Below are 25436 nucleotides of genomic sequence, written 5' to 3'. Positions count from 1 at the left end.
CAGAAAACTGTTATAGGAAAACATTTGTAGCATCGCAGTGGAAGTGGTTTACTGTTCCCACTAAAAATCTCCCATTCATTTCCCCCATAGACTTTTACAAAAATATTTATAACAATTATATGTTAAGCCTAGAACCAAGCCATCCAGGATTGCAGTGAATCATGACGATAAAACCTTTGATCCTAAGTGAAAACATATTTTAATATTACATTATTTGATATAGGCTACTACATTTAATAAATACCCTTTGTTTAGCGATTTTCAAAATGTTCTTTTCATAGAAACAAAGGTTTTATGGTCATGATTCACTGCAATCCTGGATGGCTTGGTTCTAGGCTTACATAATTGTTATGAATATGTTCGTGAAAGTCTATGAGGAAAATGAACGGGAGATCTTTAAGTGGGACCAGTTAACCACGCCCACTGCGATGCTCAACATCATGTCAAGGACCCCCAAAATGATAGGTAGGCCTATTTGGCCGCCGACCACCATCTCAAAATATTTTGTTCCAGGGACCCCCAGAAGCAAAGGGTTGGGGTTTGAGCAACATACCTGAGCAAGGTGGCCGACCCAAAACAAAGAAAAATCTTGACTAGGTACAGACTCAGTCGAGCACAGTCTTGCAATCGAGAAAGGACGTCACAGGCATACCTGGCTCCCTAGAGAAGACAGACTTTGCACCCACTGCACACAAAATTAAGTGGAAACTGAGCTACACTTTCTAACCACCTGTCCGCTGTACCAAGACATCAGAGACACATACTTCCCACAGATCATAACCACCCAAGGAGAGTTTGAAAATATGACCAATGATGAAAAACTCCCATACCTGCTGGGTGAAGTAAAATAATGTGCAAAACACAGCAGGCAATATTCGTGAGCTGCTGTGATAAGAGAAGGATATCAAATGGAACCCAACCACCTTAAAAACCATTGTATTGATATATCCCTGCTCTGCCTGCACGTTACCGTGAAGCATGAAAACTGTTTTCACCTGTAGGCCTACATATTTTGTTCTGTATTGTATTGTGTACACTTCTGCTTTGGCAATGTAGACGTATGTTTTCTCATGCCAATAAAGCCCTTTGAATTGAAATTGAATTGAATTGTTTGAGTTGAACTCTGAATTTGGGTCTTGCCTCAAGCTAGATGCAGAATAGATACACGCAAACATTGCCCATGACCAGAGCCCTAGAATGAAGAGTTAGGCCAACTACGTTCACTTCATGGGGCGAGTCCAATGGCGGCTCGTGGGGAGCTTCTAAAGTGACAAATCGCGAGAATTGGTTAGAAAGCAATAGCAACTGACAGTCTCACGATAACAGAGTACATGCCTTTCATTGCCTTACTTTCAGTTGCCACACGGTGGTGCTATTGTGCATGTTAACAACGTTATGGCGACGCATTGATTAGCCAGTGACAGGGCAACAGCCCGACTTCAAGGATCTTAAACCACGTTATTTTACATCGTTTTTTGGCAATAGTGTAAAGTAAATATCAAAGAGACTTTGGTTATCCCTGTAAAATACTTTAAAATGGTTGTAATGTTGTATATTTACCTAAAAATGCCGATGTTTGCGACGCTTCTATTGAAACCAATGTTATTTAAATCTCCCGCTTGTCACTTTACAGCTGAAACATGGGTCACGTGACGCAGTTCATTTTCAGACCCCTCGGTGACACCACTCTCTGATTATACTGCTCTGCCCATGACATGCTCCAGATGCTAGACTTCGTTCACTGGTATGAAGTTGCTTTGCAAGTTACTGATCCGGTCCGGGTCTATACCGGATACTGGAACATAATTTGCGTATATGTGTGCGTGCAAATAACCGGATACAGTAGGCGGGCTTTAGACCGGATTACCCTGGTGCGTGATTATGGCTCCAACTGGGAAAGATGGATAACCACGCCCCGGACTCATTTTTGAAGCTTGTGATTGGCTGAACCGGACGTAGGGAGCGCTCCGTTGTAGTCACTTGGACCGCGCGAGGTGCACCAAAACCCAATTACCATGGCGTTTATCGTGCGCTTGCCCAGGCCTTACGGCCTGGGCATAAATATAACGATTGCATTCACCACGGCTTCGTAACTCGCGCGGCGCTCCGCCGGCCGCGCGGCCCTGGCCCGCTGGCCTTCGCGCCGCTTGCAATGTCGTGGACAATAACTGAAAACGAGCGCTCTATGCCGTTTCCATCCATCTTTCCCAGTTGGATCCATAATCACGCTACACTGGTTGATTTGCAATAGAAACCAGGCTTCCCACGGGTGCTGCGGAGCCTGCTGAACTGAAGCTATGTGGTGAAGCGAGCCTATAGGGGGCGGTAGTGGCCATAAAGTTGGTTGTTACAGTACGGCGAGAATAGAGATGGGATTTATGGCTCTCTGAAGTGAGCTGGATCTCTGGGATTCGTTCCCTTCATAGAGCCGTTCAAAAGACTGGCTCATTTGAGTTACTACTTTGTAGATTTTGATTATTATAATTACAAATAACTTCAATGTACTTCTGACATACATTAGGTACATACCTGCCATTTGAAAATAGCTGATCTACAAGCTCACAATGCGTCACGTCGCGACGCATTGTGAGCTTGTAGATCTGCTATTTTCAAAAGCTTTTTCTACATTTTATTCATTGGAAAAGCTGTGAAACGGGACATTCTGCATAATGAGTACTTTCTACTATATTTTGATACTAATACTTTTGTAATCCTACTTTGTCTTTTACTGAAGTACATTAACATTCCAAACTTCTAATGTGGCAGAGTATTTCCACATTGATTGCAGTATTAATATTTTGACTTATGTAAAGAAATTGCCTACTTTTCCCAGAAATTCCCACCACATGTTCACAGTTCATTAGAAAGGAACGGCTGCCTCCCTACTGCGAACCGGATCCCATCGTTAATTTCAAAGAGCCGTTCAAAAGACTCGATTCGTTCACGAACGTCCCATCGCTAAAGCGAGCCTAGGGGGCGGTAGTGGCCATAAAGTTGGTTGTTACAGTACGGCGAGAAGAAGAAGCGTGGCGCGGGGAGATTCGAGCATATTTTCAGCTCTCACATTTTCTATGTGATCAACTCTCTGTCCTCACATTAACCTCCATTAATAACACATTAAACCTATCAGAAAGCACCCCCCAGGACGGTGGCAGTGCTCCGCTAGCCGCCCACTGAGTCATGACGCCCGGGTTTAACCGCTACGGTTAAATAAACAAAGTCACTCAAACAGCAGGTAAGGTTTGTTGTTTCTGGGATCTGTTAGCCTGCTTAGCATGCTAAGCTAACGCCAGTTAGTTTGTTGTGATCTGGTTATTTATCACAATTTCAAACATTAAATAAGTTACAAATGACGTGTTGTCATCAGATGTGGTGATACTACTACTACTAAGTCGGCAGTCAAGTTAATCATGTTTTATTAGATCATACCAATGACGGTTGGGGGACCAGAAGGAGTGAGCTAACGTCAGGCTAGCAGCTAGTTAGCTTAGACTAGAGAGGCCCATGCCCATAGAAGAACAGATCTACAAGTTCTCAACGCGTCGTTGAGAGCTTGCAGATCTGTTCTTTTAGTTTGTTCCTCTTTTCTTTGGAGCAGTCCGTTTGTCTGTCCATGTTATCTAAAGACATGCTGGTGTTGCATAACTCGACTTCTCACGTAGGGGGGGGGGGGGGTGTTGACTAAACCAGTCAACCTCCTACCTTGATTAAACATGTTTAGTAGTCATCATCTAAAGTTTGGTTGATTGACAGTACAGTTTACTGGTACAAGGTCAACTAAAAGCATAAACCCCCCAAAAACCCGGTTTAGCCTATGGATTGTTTCAATTGAGATCCTTGTTTTGCTTTAGACTCGTATAACATTGAATGGCAGACAAAGCATCTTGTATATTGTGTTGTGTAGTATAATATTAACATCTATATATAATAACATTGATAGTGGAAATAGCCGATCTACAAGCTCTACAAGTTGTGAGTTTGTAGATCTGCTATTTCCACTATTTCTGTCATTTTTCAACATTCACGATTATGACGATTATGACAAAATAATTGCGATAATGTCAAATAATCACGATTAGACGATTATGTAATAATTGTGACAGCCCTACTGATGACATCATCATCTCCCTCTGACCAGCAGATGGAGGCCATGGAAGTGGACGTGGTCCACCAGCAGGATGGTCCCAGCGGCAGGGGTCCCCGGCCAGACGTCGGCGGGGCCGCCGGGGGCCGGTCGTCTCCGGTGGTGATCGACTCTGGCAGCAGCACGGACATAGACGACGAGGAGGAGGAGGAGGGGGAGGGCCCCTCGGTGGCCCCCCACGCCGCGCGCCTCCCCCCCACCTGGGCCTTCAGCCACAGAGCGGAGCGGGACGTTCCCATCAGAGCCGCCGCCAGGGCCGCCGCCACGCAGGTCACCACCAGGCGGAGGAGAGTCAGGCGAGTCGGCGAACGCGGCACCAGTGTTGATTTCGTTGACTAAAACTATGACGAAAAATGTTTGTCGACTGCGTTTTTTTCACTGACTAAAACTAAATAAAAACTAAATAAAAAGTAAGCTGTGATGACTAAAACTAAGACTAATTATATTGACAATTTCGTCAACAAAATAAAAACTAGACTAAAACGTTAGGGAAGGACTAGTGGAGAAGAGAGTAATTTTATGTTTGGTTGCTCTCAGGTTTTGCATGCTGAAAATAGCCGATCTACAAGCTCACAACGCGTCGCAGTTGTGAGCTTGTAGATCTGCTATTTTCAGCACACAACCAAGTGTAAAATCATTCATTACAATGCCATCAAGGCCTTCCTAAATACATTTCAGTTGACTAAATCAACTGTAGATTTAGTCGACTAAATTCTTATACTATTTAGTCGACTAAAATTAGACTAAAACTAAAACCTTTTAGGTGACTAAATTATGACTAAAACTAAAATACATTTTGTTCAAAAGACTATGACTAAAACTAAATCAAAATTTGGTGTAAAAAACAACACTGCGCGGCACTCAAAAACTATCCACGGCTTTCCAACGCCCCATAGTGCATTGCGCAGACGTTGTACCGAGCTTCCGGCGCCGCAGCCGAGTGTGATTTACAAGCTCACAACGGGCTGCATCTGCGACGCGACGTGAGCTTGTATGTCTGCTGTTAAACCGGAAGTGTGGTCCAAATAATCTCCAGTAAACTCCCGCGGAAACAGGTGGATGGGATTTTGGGTAGCGAGTAGCAACACCCATGGATAAAAATCTAGATACCTCACTGCAGTTCATGGAAGGCACTCTGCCACTCAAAGTGACTACTGGCCAGACACAGCGTGTCCGTACCTATGTTCCCCAGGTTCTATGTTCCCCACTTACCACCTAAACCTAACCTTAACCCTAACCTCAGTAAAACTAAAGCTGGTGAAAAAAAAAACTAAAACTAAAGCTGGCTCCTCCCGCGCAGCCTCTGACGTCTGCCGACGCTGGTGAAGGTTAACCTGGGAAGTGGGGACCATAGAACCTGGGGAACATAGGGAGGACCCCTCTTTTCCGGGACTTACATTCAATATTAGAAGGAGCTTTATTGGCATGAGGAGACAAACGTTTATGTTGCCAAAGTAAGTGCCTCTGGGAAAGAGGGAGTCCCGCATCTGATTGGCCTACCGAACGCCCCTTCTGTGACGCATGCGAAAGCGTTCTTCAGAATTCCGGAAGCTTGCCTTAAAGAAGAGCCGTAGGAGGCGTCTACCTTTCTATGTCCATGGCGACACCTAACTTGGATGCCAATTCAATCTCGGCGGTGAGCCGAGGCTAAAATGGTCTGCGAAATCGCTGGATTGTTTTTCATTGATTATAGAGCACATTGGTGCTTATTTAACTTTTTTGACAACATCAGTATCGGCAGTTATACACTTTCAACATTTCCATCCATATATTTTTGTGTTCAAAAGCTTCCAAAAAGTATTCAAAATTGAGCACATCTACACAGCTTGTGGATCGGCCATTTGGGGCTAAAGTGTTTAAATAAATTCAAGTTGGACATTCTCAAAAAGAACCTTGAAACAAATAACCTTTTTTTTTCTTTTTTTTTCTTCAAATTGATTAGACAATATTGCACACAATATCGAGATCGGCATCGGACAAAAAAATCTGTCACGTGTCAGCCTCTAATAGATTATTTCTTTAACATCTCACGTCTCACCTTTTTTTTAATCTGCCTGTGTGTTAGTCGGAGGCCTTAGGGATGTTTCGTGCTAACCAGTCTAAAAGCCCACAAAACTGTGAAAAGTGATCAAAAGTGATGACTCATCACTTTTCATCACTAAACCATAATTTTCTGGGGCCATTTGTAGCCCAAGGAATGTTTTTGGAGCAAAACAAATGCTTGCAATGGATTCAGCATCATGACATACACATAGTTAGACCCCTCACATCCTACTTAAATACCCAGGAAAATTGTTTTTCTGGGTATTTTCCTCCTGTATAGAGTCGATGGGAGCCCAACTTGGCCGCTGTGGTGACTGGTGACCCCGAAGGTCGCCGACTGGGGCGCCCTAGCCAAATCATTAGAGCATGCCCTGGGCTACATCTGTGCAAAATTTGGCGCTTTTAGACTGATTAGCAAGAAATGACCATGAAATGACCATTCTATCTCCCTAAGGCCTCTGACTTTGTGTTTTCCTGACGTTCCTCCTTCCAGGATGAGCCTGAGGGTGCACTATCCCAGCCAGACGGCCACCGCCAACCCCTCCAGGGGCTTCCTGGACTTCCTGCTGCGCGCCCCGGCCGCCCACGCCGCCGCCGCCGCCGAGGCGGAGTCGGGCGGCAGCACCACGGAGCCCATGTCCGGCAGCACCACCGAGGTCAGCGACTCTGAGGAGGAGGACACGCCCCGCCCCCACGCCGCCGCCCCCCCGGCGCCCGCCGCCGCTGACCTGGCCCTGCCCTCCGGCCTGCGCGTGAGCAGCGGCGCCCCCCCACCGCCCCCCCAAGCCCTCCCACGGGACCCCCATCCCACAGGTGGGGTTCTTAATTGTAAACGATTGCGATTGATTAAGGATTTTTTAACCCATGAATGCTTTAACCGGTGAAAAATAGCAGATATACAAGCTTGAAGCGCGGCACCGAGTGCCGCGCTGCGAGCTTGTAGATCTGCTATTTTTGAAAAAGTCGTGAAAATGTGTGCAAATCTTTGAATATATGTGTTTTCAAAGTGAACGTGTGTAACTCAAATTTTGCTTCTGGGTGGTCCCTGGAACTAAATATTTTGAGATGGGATACATATCATTTTGGGGTTCCTTCACATGAAAAGGTTTGAGAACCACTGACATAGTAGTCTCTCAAGAACAGACTAACTGAGCTCCAGCTAAGTGAAAAGGACCTTTTCTTTGACGATGGCTGGCCAGATTGCTGACATAGAAACACAGGTTTTTCAAAAAACCTTAGAAGGATTCAAAAGACACTTATAGAATCGGGTCAAAATTCAGATTTTCACGATTTTTCAAACATAGCAGATCTACAAGCTCGGCGCACCGAGTGCCGCGCTGTGAGCTTGTATATCTGCTATTTTTCAATAGTTAAAGCATAAAATAATGATACACAATAATGTTTACCCATTCTAAATGGGTTAATTGTGTCATTCAATGAACACTGGAACGTATGAATGAATTCAAATTATCTTGCTAGTTTGGCTTTTTAGGCTTTGAAATTTTACAGGGCAGAGATGTGACATAACCTACATATACAAAGAAATTACTGACATTTAATACCTTCATACAAGTTGTTATTTTGTTTTATGCTTCCTGATGTCGTTGTATAATTGTGTTCCCTTTGCTGGATTCTCTGTGTAAAGCAGTGGTTCTCAACCTGCGGGTAATTTTGGGGGTCCCCATATGACTTTAACCCATTTAGGCCTAGAATTATTGAATGCTTTAACCAGTGAAAAATAGCAGATATACAAGCTCACAGCACGGCACCGAGTGCCGCGCTGCGAGCTTGTAGATCTGCTATTTTTGAAAAAGTCGTGAAAATGTGTGCAAATCTTTGAATATATGTATTTTCAAAGCAAACGTTTGTAACTCAAATTTTGCTTCTGGGTGGTTCTGGAACTAGATATTTTGAGATGGGGGTCCGTGGCCAAATGCATATCATTTTGGGGGTCCTTCACATGAAAAGGTTTGAGAACCACTGACATAGTAGTCTCTCAAGAACAGACTAACTGAGCTCCAGTTAAGTGAAAAGGACCTTTTCTTTGACGATGGCTGGCCAGATTGCTGACAGAAACACAGGTTTTTCAAAAAACCTTAGAAGGATTCAAAAGACACTTAACACATATGGTGCCAACCCCAAGTTTCCCGAGTTTGTATTGGTACCAACGCTGTGCCAACCCCGAGTTTCCCGAGTTTGTATTGGTACCAACGCTGTGCCAACCCCGAGTTTCCCGAGTTTGGGCCATTTTTGAAGATTTTTTTTTCTTTTTTTTCAAAATGTTTTTTTTTTTTCAAAAATGTTTTTTTGAGTGGGCACACACGTGGTGCATCATCTAGGCATGGGCGTGCACGATCCGTGCACTATAAATTACATGGAAGTCTATGGAGACCATGGCATCGTGGGACATTGAAGAGAAAAAATCATGGCACCAAAAAAGTTAATAGAATCTGGTCAAAATTCTGATTTTCACGATTTTTCAAAAATAGCAGATCTACAAGCTCGGCGCACCGAGTGCCGCGCTGTGAGCTTGTATATCTGCTATTTTCCAATAGTTAAAGCATAAAATAATGATACACAATAATGTGTACCCGTTCTGAATTGGTTAATTGTGTCATTCAATGAACACTGGAACGTATGAATGAATTCAAATTATCTTGCTAGTTTGGCTTTTTAGGCTTTGAAATTTTACAGGGCAGAGATGTGACATAACCTACATATACAAAGAAATGAGTGACATTTAATACCTTCATACAAGTTGTTATTTTGTTTTATGCATCCTGATGTCGTCGTATAATTGTGTTTCCTTTCCTGGATTCTCTGTGTAAAGCAGTGGTTCTCAACCTGCGGGTAATTTTGGGGGTCCCCATATGACTTTAAAGGACCACTTCACCTCTGGGACAACCAGATCTTATTTTATTGTTGTTTGGGTCACGATCAACGCAATCCTGAGTTATCTTTTGTGTTCAATCTGTGTTTTTAGATATTTTAGTATTTCAGCATGCTACAACTGGTCATATGATGCATTTCGCAGACTTTGAAAAAAGAAAGAATATATATATTGCATCAAAAGTAATCATTAATCAACCAACTGTACAATTAAAAGAAGAATAAGAATATAAGTAAGAGGCAAACATTGTGAAAAACACCTCGCGTTAGATCTGCTATTTTCACAATATGTATCTGTGGAACAAAGTCAAACTGGATGTAAATGTAATAGTAGGGCAGGAGAGAGGGGTCTACCAGCACCCCAATGACATGTTTTCGAAACCTGTTTTTTTTGGACCGTTATGATGTCTAGTTATGATTTCTGCTTGTTGCCGTCGCCAACTAATACCCCATGGGGTTCATTTTTAACCTTTTCTCACAACTATTCCCAATCTGAACCATACAATGGTCATAACAGAAAATGCCATAACGCTTGATGTAAACAACCTACAGGGACAAATGAACACACTTTTCTATATGATTTTGACCCAGGGAATTCATTAAAGTGGTTATTTTTTACATTTAAGCACATCTTGACCCTATTTCAGGACAGAAACGGCGAAGAATAACCCAAAAATGTTCAAAACACGTCTATACTTCTCTTTGTACAGATGAATTAAGGTGTATTCTTTTGATACCACAGGTTTTTTAGGACCCTTATGATGTCTAATTATGATTTCTGCTTGTTGCCGTGGTCAACTAATGTCCCATGGGGTTAATTTTTAACCTTTTCTCACATATCCCCAATTAGTGTGGGGATTTAGGGGAGCAAATGCTAAATTCGTGCAATTTTGACTTAAAGCGCAAAATTTTGCACAGATGTATTGTAGCCCAGGGCTTGCTCTAATGATTTAGCTAGGGCGCCCGAGTCTGCGACCTTCGGGGTCTCCACAGCGGTCAAATCAAGTTGGGCTTCCATTGACTTTCTATACAGGAGGAAAATACCCAGAAAAATATTTTTTTTCTGGGTATTTAAGGAGGATCTGAGGGGTCTAACTAGGGGTTTGTCATGATGCTGAATCCATTGCAGGCATTTGTTTTGCACAAAAAACATTCAGTGGGCTAGAAATGGCCTTAGAAAACAATACACGTATGGGTGAGTATTCATGTTAGTCGGAGGCCTTAGGGTTTTTTTTTCTTGTGCTAATCAGTCTAAAAGTTCAAGATTTTGCACAGATGTAGCTCAGGGCATGCTCTAATGATTTAACTAGGGCGCCCGAGTCTGCGACATTCGGGGTTGCCACAGCGGCCAAATCAAGTTGGGCTCCCATCGACTTTAGTGATGAAAAGTGATGAGTCATCACTTTTCAGAGTTGTGTGGGTGCTGTGGCGACCCCGAAGGTCGCAGACTCGGGCGCCCTAGCTAAATCATTAGAACATGCCCTGAGCTACATCTGTGCAAAACTTTGAACTTTTAGACTGATTAGCACAAGAAAAAAAAAACCTAAGGCCTCCGACTAACATGAATACTCACCCATACGTGTATTGTTTTCTAAGGCCATTTCTAGCCCACTGAATGTTTTTTGTGCAAAACAAATGCCTGCAATGGATTCAGCATCATGACAAACCCCTAGTTAGACCCCTCAGATCCTCCTTAAATACCCAGAAAAAAAATCTTTTTCTGGGTATTTTCCTCCTGTATAGAAAGTCAATGGAAGGCCAACTTGATTTGACCGCTGTGGAGACCCCGAAGGTCGCAGACTCGGGCGCCCTAGCTAAATCATTAGAGCAAGCCCTGGGCTACATCTGTGCAAAATTTCGCGCTTTAAGTCAAAATTGCACGAATTTAGCATTTGCTCCCCTAAATCCCCACACTAATTGGGGATATGTGAGAAAAGGTTAAAAATTAACCCCATGGGACATTAGTTGACCACGGCAACAAGCAGAAATCATAATTAGACATCATAAGGGTCCTAAAAAACCTGTGGTATCAAAAGAATACACCTTAATTCATCTGTACAAAGAGAAGTATAGACGTGTTTTGAACATTTTTGGGTTATTCTTCGCCGTTTCTGTCCTGAAATAGGGTCAAGATGTGCTTAAATGTAAAAAATAACCACTTTAATGAATTCCCTGGGTCAAAATCATATAGAAAAGTGTGTTCATTTGTCCCTGTAGGTTGTTTACATCAAGCGTTATGGCATTTTCTGTTATGACCATTGTATGGTTCAGATTGGGAATAGTTGTGAGAAAAGGTTAAAAATGAACCCCATGGGGTATTAGTTGGCGACGGCAACAAGCAGAAATCATAACTAGACATCATAACGGTCCAAAAAAAACAGGTTTCGAAAACATGTCATTGGGGTGCTGGTAGACCCCTCTCTCCTGCCCTACTATAATGCCTCAACTCCTACAGTGCACTTCCAAGTGCATGTCACGGTGGGGGTCCCCAGGTCAAATATTATGATCATTTTGGGGGGTCCCGGCTTGAGAAGGTTGAGGACCACTGGTGTTGTTGAAATGTGCTTTACAAATACAACTTCTGTTCTGTGTATGGCTATGGATTTGACGATAATCGTTATTATCGATTATCGTGATGAAAAACATTCATGATAATCGTATCGTGGAGATTTTAATTTATCGTGAAATTGTCCTCCGTCATGCACTGGGATCAATAAACCTTTTAATTTGCCGTGCTGCATATCCGGTACCATTAAACCCTTTAAGATTGGTAAAAACGGACCTCTAAATAATGTACATGAGTCTTTTTTTCACTCTCGAGAAAATCTATTTCCCAAAAACTAGCCGATCTATAAGCTCACAACACGTCGTATTGCGACGCGTTGTGAGCTTGTAGATCTGCTATTTTTTGGCAAATGTTCCGCCCCAGGATTATGGATGTTGGGGGTATTTTGATTATCGCGATAATATCGTAAATAACGATTCTCTCGGTCACAATAATCGTGACATGAAATCTTCATATTGTCCCATCCTCCCCACTTCTGTGCCTTCTATTCTTCCATGTACCTTGTATACACAGCTCCCACTGCAGCCACTGTGCGGACAGAGGCTACAGAACAAAGTGTTCAGGTAAGAACCTTTTTTAATTTTGCATTTTTATAATTTTTTCAAAGAAATCTTAGAAGGATTCAAAAGACACTTATACAATCGGGTCAAAATTCTAATTTTCATGATTCTTCAAAAATAGCAGGCCTGAAAATATTGGGAACCACAGAATTTTTCTTTTGATAAAAATGTTTGCTTTTAGAATTCAAGCTATATTTCATTTAACCTCTGTGTCCTGTCTGTTGTCTCCTCCATCTCCAGTCATCGTCCTCTGCAGCCTCTGCAGCGGTTACGTCCGCCGCCGCTGCCTCCTCTGCAGTGTCGCTCCGCTCCTCCCAGAGGGAAGAGCCGGAGGGCGAGGGCGACAACAACTGCCCCATCTGCTTCGAGTCGTTCACCTCGGCGGGAGCGCACCGGCTGTCCGCGCTGCGCTGCGGCCACCTGTTCGGGTTCGCCTGCATCGACCGCTGGTTGAAGAGCCAGGGCCAGACGGCCAAGTGCCCACAGGTCAGTGTGTGTGTGTGGAAGTAGCCTGTTAGGATCTTCCATGTATGACGTCTTTCAAAATGAAGTTAAACTAGAACTGCACTCTGTTGAGGTGCCAACTTACCCCAAGTAGGCCATGTAGGCCTTGTATGGCCTACTTGTGCGAAAGCAGAGCGCGCCATGAGGTGTGCTCACCACTGGCATCACCACCTCCAAAAAACACATATATTATGACCAATGACATCACCACTTAACCTGACTGAGCCAGATGGTGGCAGTAGTGCGTAGGCTACCGCCCTACTTTACCATCTGAGATCTCTCGGGGGGGGAGTTGATAACGCTTGTAAAGTCCCGGGCTGGACCAATCAGTGGCAGCTACGGGCGGGCTCTGAGCGGCTCTGAGCCAATAGAGTCTGATTGCAGACCACGTGGATGCAGACAGGCCAATATGAGTGGTTGGAGTTGGCACTCCCAGACTGTGATAGAGAGACGGCCACATCCAATCACCTGCTAAAGAATTTGAAAAAATGGCCTGCCCCTTACATCGGGTCTGCCCGAGGGATCCCAGATGAAGGTAACTGCCATCATCGGGCGCAGTCAGGTTAATCACCACTGGCATCACCAGGAATACTTGTTCCTCATTGCCTGTTAACGAAAATGGACTTGAAAATGGACTCATGCTCACCGAGACTCAAAAAGTATGAGTCGAAAAATCGTTTTATTTTTATTTTTCTAAAGTTTTTCCCCAAAAAATGTTTTAATCGCATATTCAAAAACGTTATAAGCGTTAATGTTTTACAAGAAAGCGGTGTGTGTGTCTGTGTTGTGCATGCATGCATCGCAGATTCGCATGCATGCGGCGCTAGTCAGGTCCGCGGACTACTGTTTGAGAAACACTGCTGGACTGGTCTGATGCACATGTCATAGCAGTGCTGACTGGATGTTTTGTTTGCGTAACGCGTTTTGTTTACCTCCTGCCTTTGCATGCATGCTTGACACGAAAGCTTGCTTGTTAATGGCAGCGTTGCTTCATGTGCGGCGATTTTGTCAAGATTGACAATAAAACACAACATAAAATACTCTACTCGTCGTTAATGCGACACACCCGTGGACGCGGTCGGGGAGGGAGAGCGAGGCAGACCAAAGCTCCACATTTGATACACTAGCCTGGGGTGCCAGCCAGAGCACTCCCACAACGTTCTATGGACTTTGTCACTCCGCTTCTAGTCTCTAAAGAACAGACTCCATGCTAACGCAAGGAAGAGCAATTATTTATTATAATTATTATTAGGGCTTTGATGCAAGTTCTGATGGGTGCAGCTGCATAAGTTGTGTTGCTTAAAGTAATGCGCCGTTGTGCTCTCCTCTCAGCTGCTGCTTAGCTGATAAAAAGTGACAAAAGTCGATCGACGCGTCGATTCGCAAATAATGCGTCGATTAACATCCCTAACTGACATACATACATGTATGCATGCATACATACCAAGCCGATCGCAGTACTTGCACGCTCGGCTTGCGCAAGTAACTAAAAAGGTGTAATTCTGGGGAAATGCAAGTGTTGTTAGGGCTAGTGTGGTGACGCAAGTCATGAGGAATCCGCTGGGAAATGAATTCGGTCTTATCATTTATATTACATGTTGTGATAGCGAAGCATGACCAATCCTGTCTGATGCGTGGGGCAGCTTGATGTAGAAGTACACCCCCTGGGCATGATGCTAGTATGTCGCAGGGACTTGCCTCAATCCAATCCTTATATATATATTAATATCAAATAGGCTGTAACAATAACTATTAGGCCTAGCTGAGACATCTTGGCTCCAACAGGCTACCAAATATCATTGTCATAATGTATTGTACTAGAAATTCGCGGCCGCTCAATTCTAGACCTCACGTTGTTGTATAGACTGATTGATTGATTGAAGAGTTTAGCACTGTTTGCTATAGAAGACGCAGTTACAATACACACACACACACACACACACGCACGCACGCGCACACGCGCGCGCAGAGAGAGACGATGTGTTTTATGCAAAGAAATGCAATACAATAATTACCTTTTTTAGCTGAAGCAGCATTTAAGGTCGTCATTGCAGGATTGCAAAGGGAGTCCTCCCTCCTGTGTCTTGCTCGAGTTAGTTTGTTTGCTGGAGTTGTTTAATTTGAGTTGTTTTGTGTTCTCCTGTGTGTTCTTGCTGCCGGAGTTGTTTTAATTGTCGCGCAAATCTTTCTCGTGTGCATCAGCTGCCTCTGAGATTCAGTGGGCTGGCTGTGGGCTGGGTGGAGCGTAACCGTGACAACAGCTGCTTGCAGGCTTGTATGGGCTGGTGTAGGGTTACGGATCCATGGGCTGGGCGGACGTTAAGATCCCCTGGACTGGCCGTACCGTAACCGTGACAATAGGACGTTATAGCCAATTGGAGTGCTGCATTTGGTCGTGTCTACCAAATACCGCTGGCTGCAGTTCTAGAATGTAATGTAAAAAGAGATAATAATAAGTACTCAGGGTTCTTACGCAAGTATGGAGAGTGTGGAATTTAATTCTTCAGGTCTGGATAAGTATGGGGCAAAAATAGATTTTGAAAATATGTATGCTTCCAGACTATATAGCCCCTATTCTGAAATATTACAATTAGAATTTCTCAAAAGAAATTGATGTTAAAATACAAGCTGTGTCGTGTAGCCCCACTGTCTTCTATTGGAGAGGATCCAATCAACGCCACTAGAGTCAACACCAAAAGTAGTTTGCAGAGTTAGGCGGGGTTGAATAGTGTTGAAAGATGATGAAAGATCAACAAACGGCTTGGCAAAAGATGTTGAATAAAATATCACATAAGGTGACAGTAGCATCCGGTGTACACACTGCCACTCCTATGTATGCAAACAGAACATGAACAAATAAGGATCTTTTGAAACGACAATTTCACAGGGCTGATTTATCAAGCATGTCAGAGTAGGACGGCTACAACTAGCGATGGCCAAAGGGAGAATTTTTCTTAACCGATGACCGTAAGGCCTTATCGTAGGGATGGTCCGATCAGGTTTTTTGGAACCGATCACCGAGCACCGATCACAAAAGTTTGATCACCCGATACCGATCAATCACCGATCCGATCAAGTTATTATTTATATTTTCTAAATGTTAATGTTTTAACTTTAATTAATTAATTCACTCATGAATTCATTTATATATTTGCCTTATAGTTATTTACCAGCATTACTATGTATTTATTAGCATAGCAGTAACTAATTATTCCTTCAGCACTGTGGAAATCAATACCCCAAAATGGCCTCAAGTGGGCATACTGAACGGCTGGTTGATTGGATGCACCAATCCGATCGGATCGGTGAATTTACCTTTTGATCTAAACCACCGATTATCGCCGATCACGCTTTGATCGGCCCCGATCCGATCCATTGCCGATTGATCGGTAACATCTCTACCTTATCGGTTAATTAACCGTTAACCGTTAAAGGACCTACACCATGAATTTTCACTTTTTCTATTTTAAAACCTTTTTTTGGGGTCCCACTGGCACCTTCTATCCTCACAAAGTCCTATTTCTGTACATTGTGTCTTTCTCTGGTTTTGGGAAGACAGAGATGAAAAGCTTTCCACGGGTTCTCAGAACAGTGCTGTTCTGAGAGTTGACGCATGTGACGTCACACGCGTTAGTCAAAAAAAAAAGAATTAAAAAAAAAAAAAAATTCAATTTTTTTTTTTTCAAAACTTTTTTTCAAATTTTTTTTCCAAAAAACTTTTTTTTTCAAAAACTTTTTTTTTTCAAAAAACTTTTTTTTTCACAAAACTTTTTTTTTCTTTCAAAACACTTTTTTCAAAAAACATTTTTTTTCAAAAACCTTTTTTTTCAAAAACTTTTTTTTTTTCAAAAAACTTTATTTTTTTTCTGGAAAAACCCCACTAGATGCGCCCCTGAGCAAACAGAGGCCGTTTTGGTATTGGGTTAGGTTTTTTTTTCAAAACCTTTTTTCAAATTTTTTTTTCAAAAACCTTTTTTCACAAAACTTTTTTTTTTTCAAAAAACTTTTTTTTTCAAAAACTTATTTTTTTCTGGAAAAACCCCACTAGATGCGCCCCTGAGCAAACAGAGGCCGTTTTGGTATTGCAGCTGGAGAGCCTCATTATAGTAGAGCTAGAACAAACAAAAAGAATGGTCAGAGTGTTTGTTGAGGGTTAAAACCTGTCTAAAGGCCCATTCCCACTGGGCCAGATAACAGATATCTGGAGATATTTCTCCAGATATTTTTCCATTCAAAGTGGATGGTAGATACAGATAAAAAAAATATATACCACAGATATTTGCCACAGATACTTTTATCTGTGGCAAAACATTTTTTTTATCTGTATCTACCATCCACTTTGCATGGAGAAATATCTGGAGAAATATCTCCAGATATCTGTTATCTGGCCCAGTGGGAATGGGCCTTAAGACTCAATTTTGAGCATATATTTATACAAAAAATATAGTTTTAAAAGCATGGTGTTGGCCTATTTTAGCGATTTAAAAAAGGAAAATACACACGTTTTCCCCATAATAAAGTGCCATATTTATTATTTACACATAAGTTAGCGTGTGCGATTCCAAATCAAGCGTCGGAGACGCATGCATGCATGGATTTTACACAAAGATTGGTGTACAGAAATGTGTGACCACAGTGCGTATAGTTGCATGGTTGATGACTTGATGTTGCATAGATATTGGTGTTTTTGGTGTGACACATGGGTTGCTTTTCTTGTTTTTCTTTATCGGTCACCATTAACCGTTAGTGCTTACCGGTAACCAATTTCTTATCGGTTAAACGGTAACGGTTAACTGTTGGCCATCCATAGCTACAACCTTATCAACCTTATTACTTTTAATGAGAGGTAAAACAGGTCACAGGTCAGCGCAACACTAGGCGGACATTGGCCCAGGTCTGGGCTTTGATGCCTAGACTGGCCTTTAAAGACATTCATTCCTTTTTATCATCTGTTCTGTTGGTTACAGACAGTGTAATGTAAATCTGGCATGAACCTGCCATATACTAAGGAATCCATATACAAAAGGTCATGGAATTGCATAATAGTGTTCTGTATATAGTGCGCACACATACTTGGACCATGCAGCATTTATGCCTATATTCAGAATGGCTATGACGCTGTATTGTGTTAATTCATTAAATTATACAGGTCAGATATACTGCAAACAGCCATAATAAACCCTTTTGCAAATCCCGCCCCATTCTGCCCTGTTACTATGATGGGACATTAACCCTGGGCAGATTGTTTTTATAGTGGAAGTGGATGGGATTTTTTTTCCCCTTCATAGCCTCATTACAGCTATATAAAGTACCAAAGGAAAAACACCTAGGTGATATTAATAAAAAGGGAAGACAAAGGTACAGTAGTTACATTGCAAAACAGGGGATTTACCCGAAAATATATGTTTTAATTTGTTTAATCCCAGTGGGACAGAATCCTCTTTGCAGATTCTTTTATAGTGGTAGTGGATGGGATTTCTTTTTTCCCTTCATAGCCTCATTACAGCTATATAAAGTACCAAAGGAAAAACACCTAGGTGATATTAATAAAAAGGGAAGACAAAGGTACAGTAGTTACATTGCAAAACAGGGGATTTACCCGAAAATATATGTTTTAATTTGTTTAATCCCAGTGGGACAGAATCCTCTTTGCAGATTCTTTTATAGTGGTAGTGGATGGGATTTTTTTTCCCTTCATAGCCTCATTACAGCTATATAAAGTACCACAAAAAACACATCTACGTGATATTAATAAAAAGGGAAGAAAAAGGTACAGTAATTACATAGCAAAACAGTAGTTTTCCCCCGAAAAATAAATGTTTTAATTAGTTTAATCCTCTGGATCAGAGATAGAAAGAGAAGCGCATTGCATCTTGGGTACTAGGAAGAGGACAGAGAGAATGTTTCTCCTCACATAATAGGCTGGCTTTTCGTAATTCTGCCCATTTAAATTATATGTACCCAATCGTGACTCTTAGACCATTGATAAGGTACATGTGAACTAGTTTGTTGAAGCTTATTCGTTATGATGAGCGAGACCGCTTGACGCTTGCCGTCGCTATCACCGTACCGGCCGATCTCCGTGTCGCGCACTGCGGACAGTTGTTGAAAGCCACATTCAATATTCTCCACTGCACAAACTCCACCCCCGATAGCAAAAAGTGAATGTTTTTTTCTGGTTGGCCAGTCAGGGAGTCTCAGGGACCAATCAGAAGGCTGACAAACGGTCTATTACAATGCAGTAGAACGTATAGTTCTTCTACGTTGGTGAACGTGTCTTTCATTGACCTGATGGTTTTGTATTGTTGTCATCCGCAGTGCAATAAGAAAGCCAAGCGCTCTGATCTGGTGCTCCTGTACGCACGCAAGCTGAGAGCTCTGGACAACTCTGAGCAGGAGAGCATGAAGAAGTGAGTAGCACCGTAGAGAACAGTGGTTTTCAACCTTTTTCAGGTCAAGGTCATTATTTATTCAGCATTTGAGCCACAGCCCATCATTCAATGAGATTTAGCGCGGGGTATGTGACCGACCCCCAGATTTTGTCCACAATTCCATGTCTTATTGATGTTTTATCATAGTTCATAGGAGAGAGAAAACGTTGCAAACGTTGATCAAAATAACAATTCTTCTACATTCTCTAATAGTGTAGATGTCTTGTAAATAAAGACGAGTAATGCCAGATGTTTAACAATAACGTAAGGGTTCTACTTACAGGATGCATTACATAAGGACTGCACCTGCTTTCTGAGCCCTTATTTATCTGCATTGCAATGTCTTTAATGTTGATTATATTGCACTTTACTTAAACTTGCATTGTTTCTTTGTATACTTATGTTGTGATCATGGAAAAAAGATAGCTTGCTCTCAACGGTCTTCCCTGAATAAAATAAAGGTCAATACAAAGCAACAGAAGAGGGGAGATTCTACACTGGCCACGCTTAGGGCTGTCACGATTATGACATTTTACATGACGATTAATTGTCACTCAAATAATTACGATTAACGATTTAATTGTGTTTTTGTCGTTGACAATTACATTTCTGTTTTGCTTTTAGACTTTGAAGTTGCACATGGTAGATATGACACATAACCTAAATACACTGACATATTTGACAACTTTATACTTAAAAAAGAACATTGATAGTGGAAATAGCCGATATACAAGCTCACAACGCGTCACGATCCGACGCGTTGTGAGCTTGTACATCATATTGTACATCATATTTCCACTTTTTTTTTACTTTAAAAAATATATATGAACATTTTCAACATGGAAACGATTATGACGATTATGAAAAATAATCGCGATTATGTCAAATAATTGCAATTAGACGATTATGTAATAATTGTGACAGTCCTAGCCCTAGCTGCTGCTTGCAATCACATTTTAACAAATTGCTGGCTTCTGCAGACATGACAATCTCGACCCTGAACACTGCAAACACTGCAAACATCGTGCACTGTTGCAAGACGCATGTAATCAGGCTTGAAGTGCACAATCCCTGGTTACCACCACCACCACAGTAGCCTGATGAATGTTAAGAGGAAACCGTTGTGAAGGTGGTGGCAGTTTGCGCGAGGAGGAACACTTTATGAATGCTTGTAATGGTAATTAAATGTGCTCTCTATCCTGACCTAGCCAGCAATGTCCTGAGCGGACCTATAATTACCAATCAACTGATTATGAAACACTTTGAGCTCCGTTCTGTATAGGATGAACGCTTTATTTAGTTCAATAATGATAACCCTATTGTTTTTATTATTAATAGTCTCTTCAGCAGCAGAACTAATGGACCCACTGGTTCTTAGAGCAGTTTGGTCTTGAATTACGAGAGGGGGAGAGAGAGCGTAGGGCGTTTAGTTTGTCCCCAGAAAAAGACAATGCTAATTTTGCAGAATAGCAGATCTACAAGCTCACAGCACGTTGCCTTGTGAGCTTGTAGATCGGCTATTTTCAGCATGCAACCAAGTGTAAAATCAGCCATTACGACACCAACAAGGCCCGCCAAAATACTTATACCCTATTCACGGCCCGCCCACTCAGCATCCCCCTGGTGCTGAAGTCACGTTTTGAAGGGGAAACCCTTCTCAAAGCCCATAGAGTTAACACAGAAATCGTAAATTTAATGCAATTTCCGAATAGTAAAGTATAAAATACGGCTAGCATGATCAAGAACACAAGATGGTAAAAGGCACAAAGCATTATAAATTACTTTACCGTTGGAAATAATGATTTTTTTGGCTTTAAGTCCAGCTATTTCTGTTATAGTTTCCCCTTCTAAAATGACGTCAGCACCAGGAAGTTGCTGAGAAATTTGCTGAGTGGGCGGGCCGTGAATAGGGCTAATTTGTCGACAAAATCAACTGTACTGTACATTTGGTCGACTAAACTAAAACCTTTCAGATGACATGATGAAATATGACTAAAACTAAATGAAATTTTATTCAACAGACTGACTAAAAACAAATCAAAAGTTGCCTAACTCTGGCAGTGATGTTACTAGGTTTTCAATGTAATGGGTCCCGGGACCCACAGGTGGTCATTCAAATGGGTCCCAGAAATGTTTTATGAGTCCTCAATACAATGTTTTCCAGCGCTGTGAGCTTGTAGATCGGCTATTTTCAAAATGTTTGCCTATTTCTTATATTTATTTTACAATTTGGCTAATGCTTGAACTTAGAACTAGGATTTCTAAATACACTAGGCTACAGACACCCATTTAATTATATTTATATCACTGGGACCCCAATTTATATTAAATGTTTATTTGGTTCCTAACTATCATTTATCTGGGGACCCCCTGGAACTCCCTCAAGGACCCAGGACCACACTTTGAGAACCACTAGTGAATAGTTTTTAGCTGTTCCAGGTTTAACTGATAATAAATCTTTACAGTGTTTATCTTACACAATACATTAAAAAACGAATCAAACTATCTAAACTAATATAGCAACTTAAGTAGAAGAAGTAAATTATTTTAACATGGACTCCAATGGAGGCGCATCCACGGGACCCCAGGACCATGACATGAATGAGTCCCTGGGCGACTTGAATGAGTTTTTTGATGCGGGATGCGCACGTAATGACATCACTGCTCTGGTGTGTTTCTCCTCTAGGTCGCTGGAGGAGGAGCAGAGTCTGAGGAGGAGGGCGGAGCTAGAGTCTGCTCAGTGCCGGCTGCAGCTGCAGGTCGTGACGGAGGAATGTAGCAAACTGCGCAGGCAGCTGCAGGTACGCAATACCAACCAGTGCATTCACCAAATATTCAAATATCAAAATCACTATGCACCGTTGTTCACCGAAGTCGAATATTCGCATATTTTTATTTTCATGTAGATCGGCTATTTTCACAATGTTCGCCTCTTGCTTACTTAATATTTGACAGTTTGGCCAGTCCTGTCGACTATTCGAATACTTTGAGGTCGAATAATTTGAATACTAAAAATCACTATTCGTGAATGCCCTTATACCAACACAACTGTATTGCAGGCCGTTTGCACACGTTTGGCTGTGTCGCTCATTCCATGAATGCCCGATGCTTACAACTGTGCCTTGTTGTAATGGTGTCTAATCAACAATAACATTTATATAAAACACAATACCAATTGGTATTATTAAAGGGGAGATATAATGGACCAAATTTAAGTTTCAGAACTAAGCTTTGGGTATTTTATGTAAGCTGCAAGCCTTCCTTCAACACCTGCAAGCATCCAATTAACCACTTTCCTGACGCCAGACATATTATGAGGACTTAAGTTCTTAGACTGATTTCAGTCTCCTGGATTCCATAGAAACCAAGGTCTGGATTAAGGGTGTCTGCTAAATGCCTAAATTGTATAGAAGTGAAGTGAGCATGTCTTCCCAATGCTGACTTTAACCGTAAGACGGGCTAATCTACAACAGGGGTTCACAAACTTTTTTGTCTCAGGGCACCCCATAAATAACTTTTTAATCCGAGGCACCCCTACATTATAATTTTCACTCCCAGCACATATTTATAGCATATTGTCGTTGTCGGGTGGAAACCTTGTATGTCCAAAACCGTTTTGTATTTATCATCTATAAAATGTACTAAAACTAGTGACAACAGCCGATCTACAAGCACACAACGCCTCAGATCGGCTGTTTTCACTAGTTTTGTGCGACAGTCTTGTATGATGAAGCAGGGCTTTGCTTTACCAAAAGACGTACACGTTTGAAACTTGGGAGATACGAGGTTTCTGCCCGACCGTGATGATATTTTAGTGATTACGTTGTGAATAAAACGTTGAGATAATAGCCATTTTGGTTAGAACTGACTGAAAATAACTTTTCCTTCAAGTTTAAAATGATACTAAAATTTTTTTTCAAGTGTCCTAATAAATTCCAAATAATATTATCAAATGATCTCGCGGCACCCCAGGGTGCCCCGTCACCCACTTTGAAAACCCCTGATCTGCAGCAGTGGTTCTCAAACCTTTTCTTGTCAGTCAAGGACCCCCAAATGGATATGTATTTTGGGTTGTATGACTGTATTTTGTTGTAATTCCTCGTATGTAACCTCATAACACTTGGTTAATTGTCAAATATTAGAGGCAGAAATTGTGAAAATAGCCGATCTACATGCTCACAACGCGAGGCGTTGTGAGCATGTAGATCTGCTATTTTCACCATGAAACCGTGTTAAACAAAATTCCTCAACTCTTAGTGCTCGTCAGGGTGCTGGGGTCCCCAGTTAAAATATGATTATTTTGGGGGTCACAGCCTGAAAAGGTTGAGAACCACTGGCATACACTACCTGTCTTTGGGCATTGTGCATAGGAGTAAGCGACTCATTATTGAGCTGAATTCTTGTTATATAGTCGTGGAAATAGTGATAAATATTCTGGAAAAGTTTTGGAAATGAATTGTTAAAAATGTGTGGCAACCCTGTATGTGGTATTACAGGAGTTGAAGACGTTGATGAGCCAGTCGAGCAGTGGGTCCCACCAGTCCTCCTCCTCCTCTCTGGGTCAGTCCCAGAGAGCGGGGGACCCCTCCTCGTCCTCCAGGGGGGTCCCTGCTCAGTACCACTTCAACAGAGCAGTGCTGGTGTCCCAGACTGGAGGCTGCAGGGTGCTGTCGTACTGCGAGCCACTCAGCTGTCTGCTGGCCTCCCAGAACTCCCCGCACGCCACCCTGGTTCCTGGTAAGAACTCCCCACACGCCACCCTGGTTCCTGGTAAGAAGAACTTAAATGAAACGCTGCCGACTGCCAACTGATGCCTATTGTTTTAGTCTCCCAGGATTACTTTAGATAATTGACACCAGGCGAAAAATGGGTTCAGGCATAGGGCTGTCACGATTATGACATTTTACATGACGATTAATAGTCTCTCAAATAATTGCGACTAACGATTTAATTGTGTTTTTGTCGTTGACAATTACATTTCTCTTTGGCTTTTAGGAATTGAAGTTGCACATGGCAGATATGACACATAACCTACATTTACAAAGAAATGACATATTTCACAACTTTACACATTACAAAGAACATTGATAGTGGAAATAGCCGCTATGTGAGCTAGTGGAAATAGCTCACAACGCGAGCTTGTAGATCTGCTATTTCCACTATTTTTGTAAATGTTTGAACTTATATAAACATCTTTTAACGTGTAAACGATTATGACGAGTATCACAAAATAATTACGATTATGTCAAATAATTGCGATTAGACGATTATGTAATAATTGTGACAGCCCTAGTTACCAAATAAAAGAAAAAGAAAAAACTGCTTCATATGGATGACGACAAACTGTTGTATGCGATTAAACTTAATTCTTAAAGTATTTCTCTCCATGTGCCGAACACGGTTGGTGCTGAGAAGCGATCTCGGAGATCAAATGAATCTCTCATACTCTTATTTTATAGCCTCATTTGAATAAGCTTATTTAATGTAATGGTTTAGATACAAGCCCAGACTTGTCTGAAGAATGGACACTCATGGCTTCGAGCCATGTACTCATAGAGCTGTGATGGAACACTCTTTACCTCCACTTGAAACGTCCAATTATTAATTAAAACATCTATTCATTCACATTCAATGTTTTTTGTTTTGAAATAAAAGTAGTATTTTATCTGTTACACCACTAGTGTTTCTCAACCACTTCCTGGGGACCTTTGGTGTGCCCCTGAGAAGGGTCAAGTGTGCCCCTTGAAACTGCTTGAAAGTCAGTATTGTATTTATCATTTTAGAAATGATTTAAACTAAAACTAGAATCAAATTCTTTGATAGAGCGTTTTGGGTGCTTGTTGTTTTCTTAAAGTGTTAAGCCGCAGGGGGGTCCGGGGGGGTAATCTGCCTAAAATGTATATTTAAAACATTAATCCACTGTATTGCAACACACCATGACGCATTGCCAAATGGGAAATGTTAACTTCAGCATGTTTAAACCACTCACCGTTTTTTTGTGAGCTTAAATCCAAAAATGTCCAACTATTATTTGTTTATTATTATTTTCACCTGCTTTAACACTCAGGACGCCACCATTCACTTACGCTTTATTTTGAAGAGCCCCGGAAGCTCCGTGCGTGTGCACGTGGGTGTACACTGACGATCCAGGAAGGAGATCTGTTTGTTTACAAACGGTCGCGAAAACTAAAATCCTAACCGGGGCCGACCATCACGGCATAGTGTCGCCGTGAAGACAAGCTGATCTCGGCCTCCTCGGCGTTATTTGCACCTTATTTCGAGATAAAGCCGTTTTTATG

At 41.9% G+C, this 25436-nt stretch overlaps 1 protein-coding gene across 1 annotated transcript in view; it reads left to right on the top strand.

The window, feature by feature from the left end:
* The first annotated feature begins 3120 nt into the window (after positions 1-3120).
* rfwd3 (ring finger and WD repeat domain 3) overlaps positions 3121-25436 on the top strand; it is a 38437-nt gene continuing 16121 nt past the window's right edge. Inside the window, exons 1-8 of the mRNA XM_080736288.1 lie at positions 3121-3235; positions 4139-4440; positions 6681-7000; positions 12156-12205; positions 12443-12688; positions 19025-19116; positions 21824-21938; positions 23634-23874. Coding sequence (XP_080592414.1) covers positions 4142-4440; positions 6681-7000; positions 12156-12205; positions 12443-12688; positions 19025-19116; positions 21824-21938; positions 23634-23874 — 1363 coding nt within the window. The 5' untranslated portion in view covers positions 3121-3235; positions 4139-4141. The remainder of the gene's footprint in view (positions 3236-4138; positions 4441-6680; positions 7001-12155; positions 12206-12442; positions 12689-19024; positions 19117-21823; positions 21939-23633; positions 23875-25436) is intronic.

This window comes from Nannobrachium achirus (genome assembly GCF_963921795.1).
Source record: "Nannobrachium achirus genome assembly, chromosome: 11".
NCBI lineage: Eukaryota > Metazoa > Chordata > Actinopteri > Myctophiformes > Myctophidae > Nannobrachium > Nannobrachium achirus.
The sequence above is the reverse complement of the archived record's forward strand: the minus strand, read 5'-3'. Positions and strand labels throughout refer to the sequence as shown.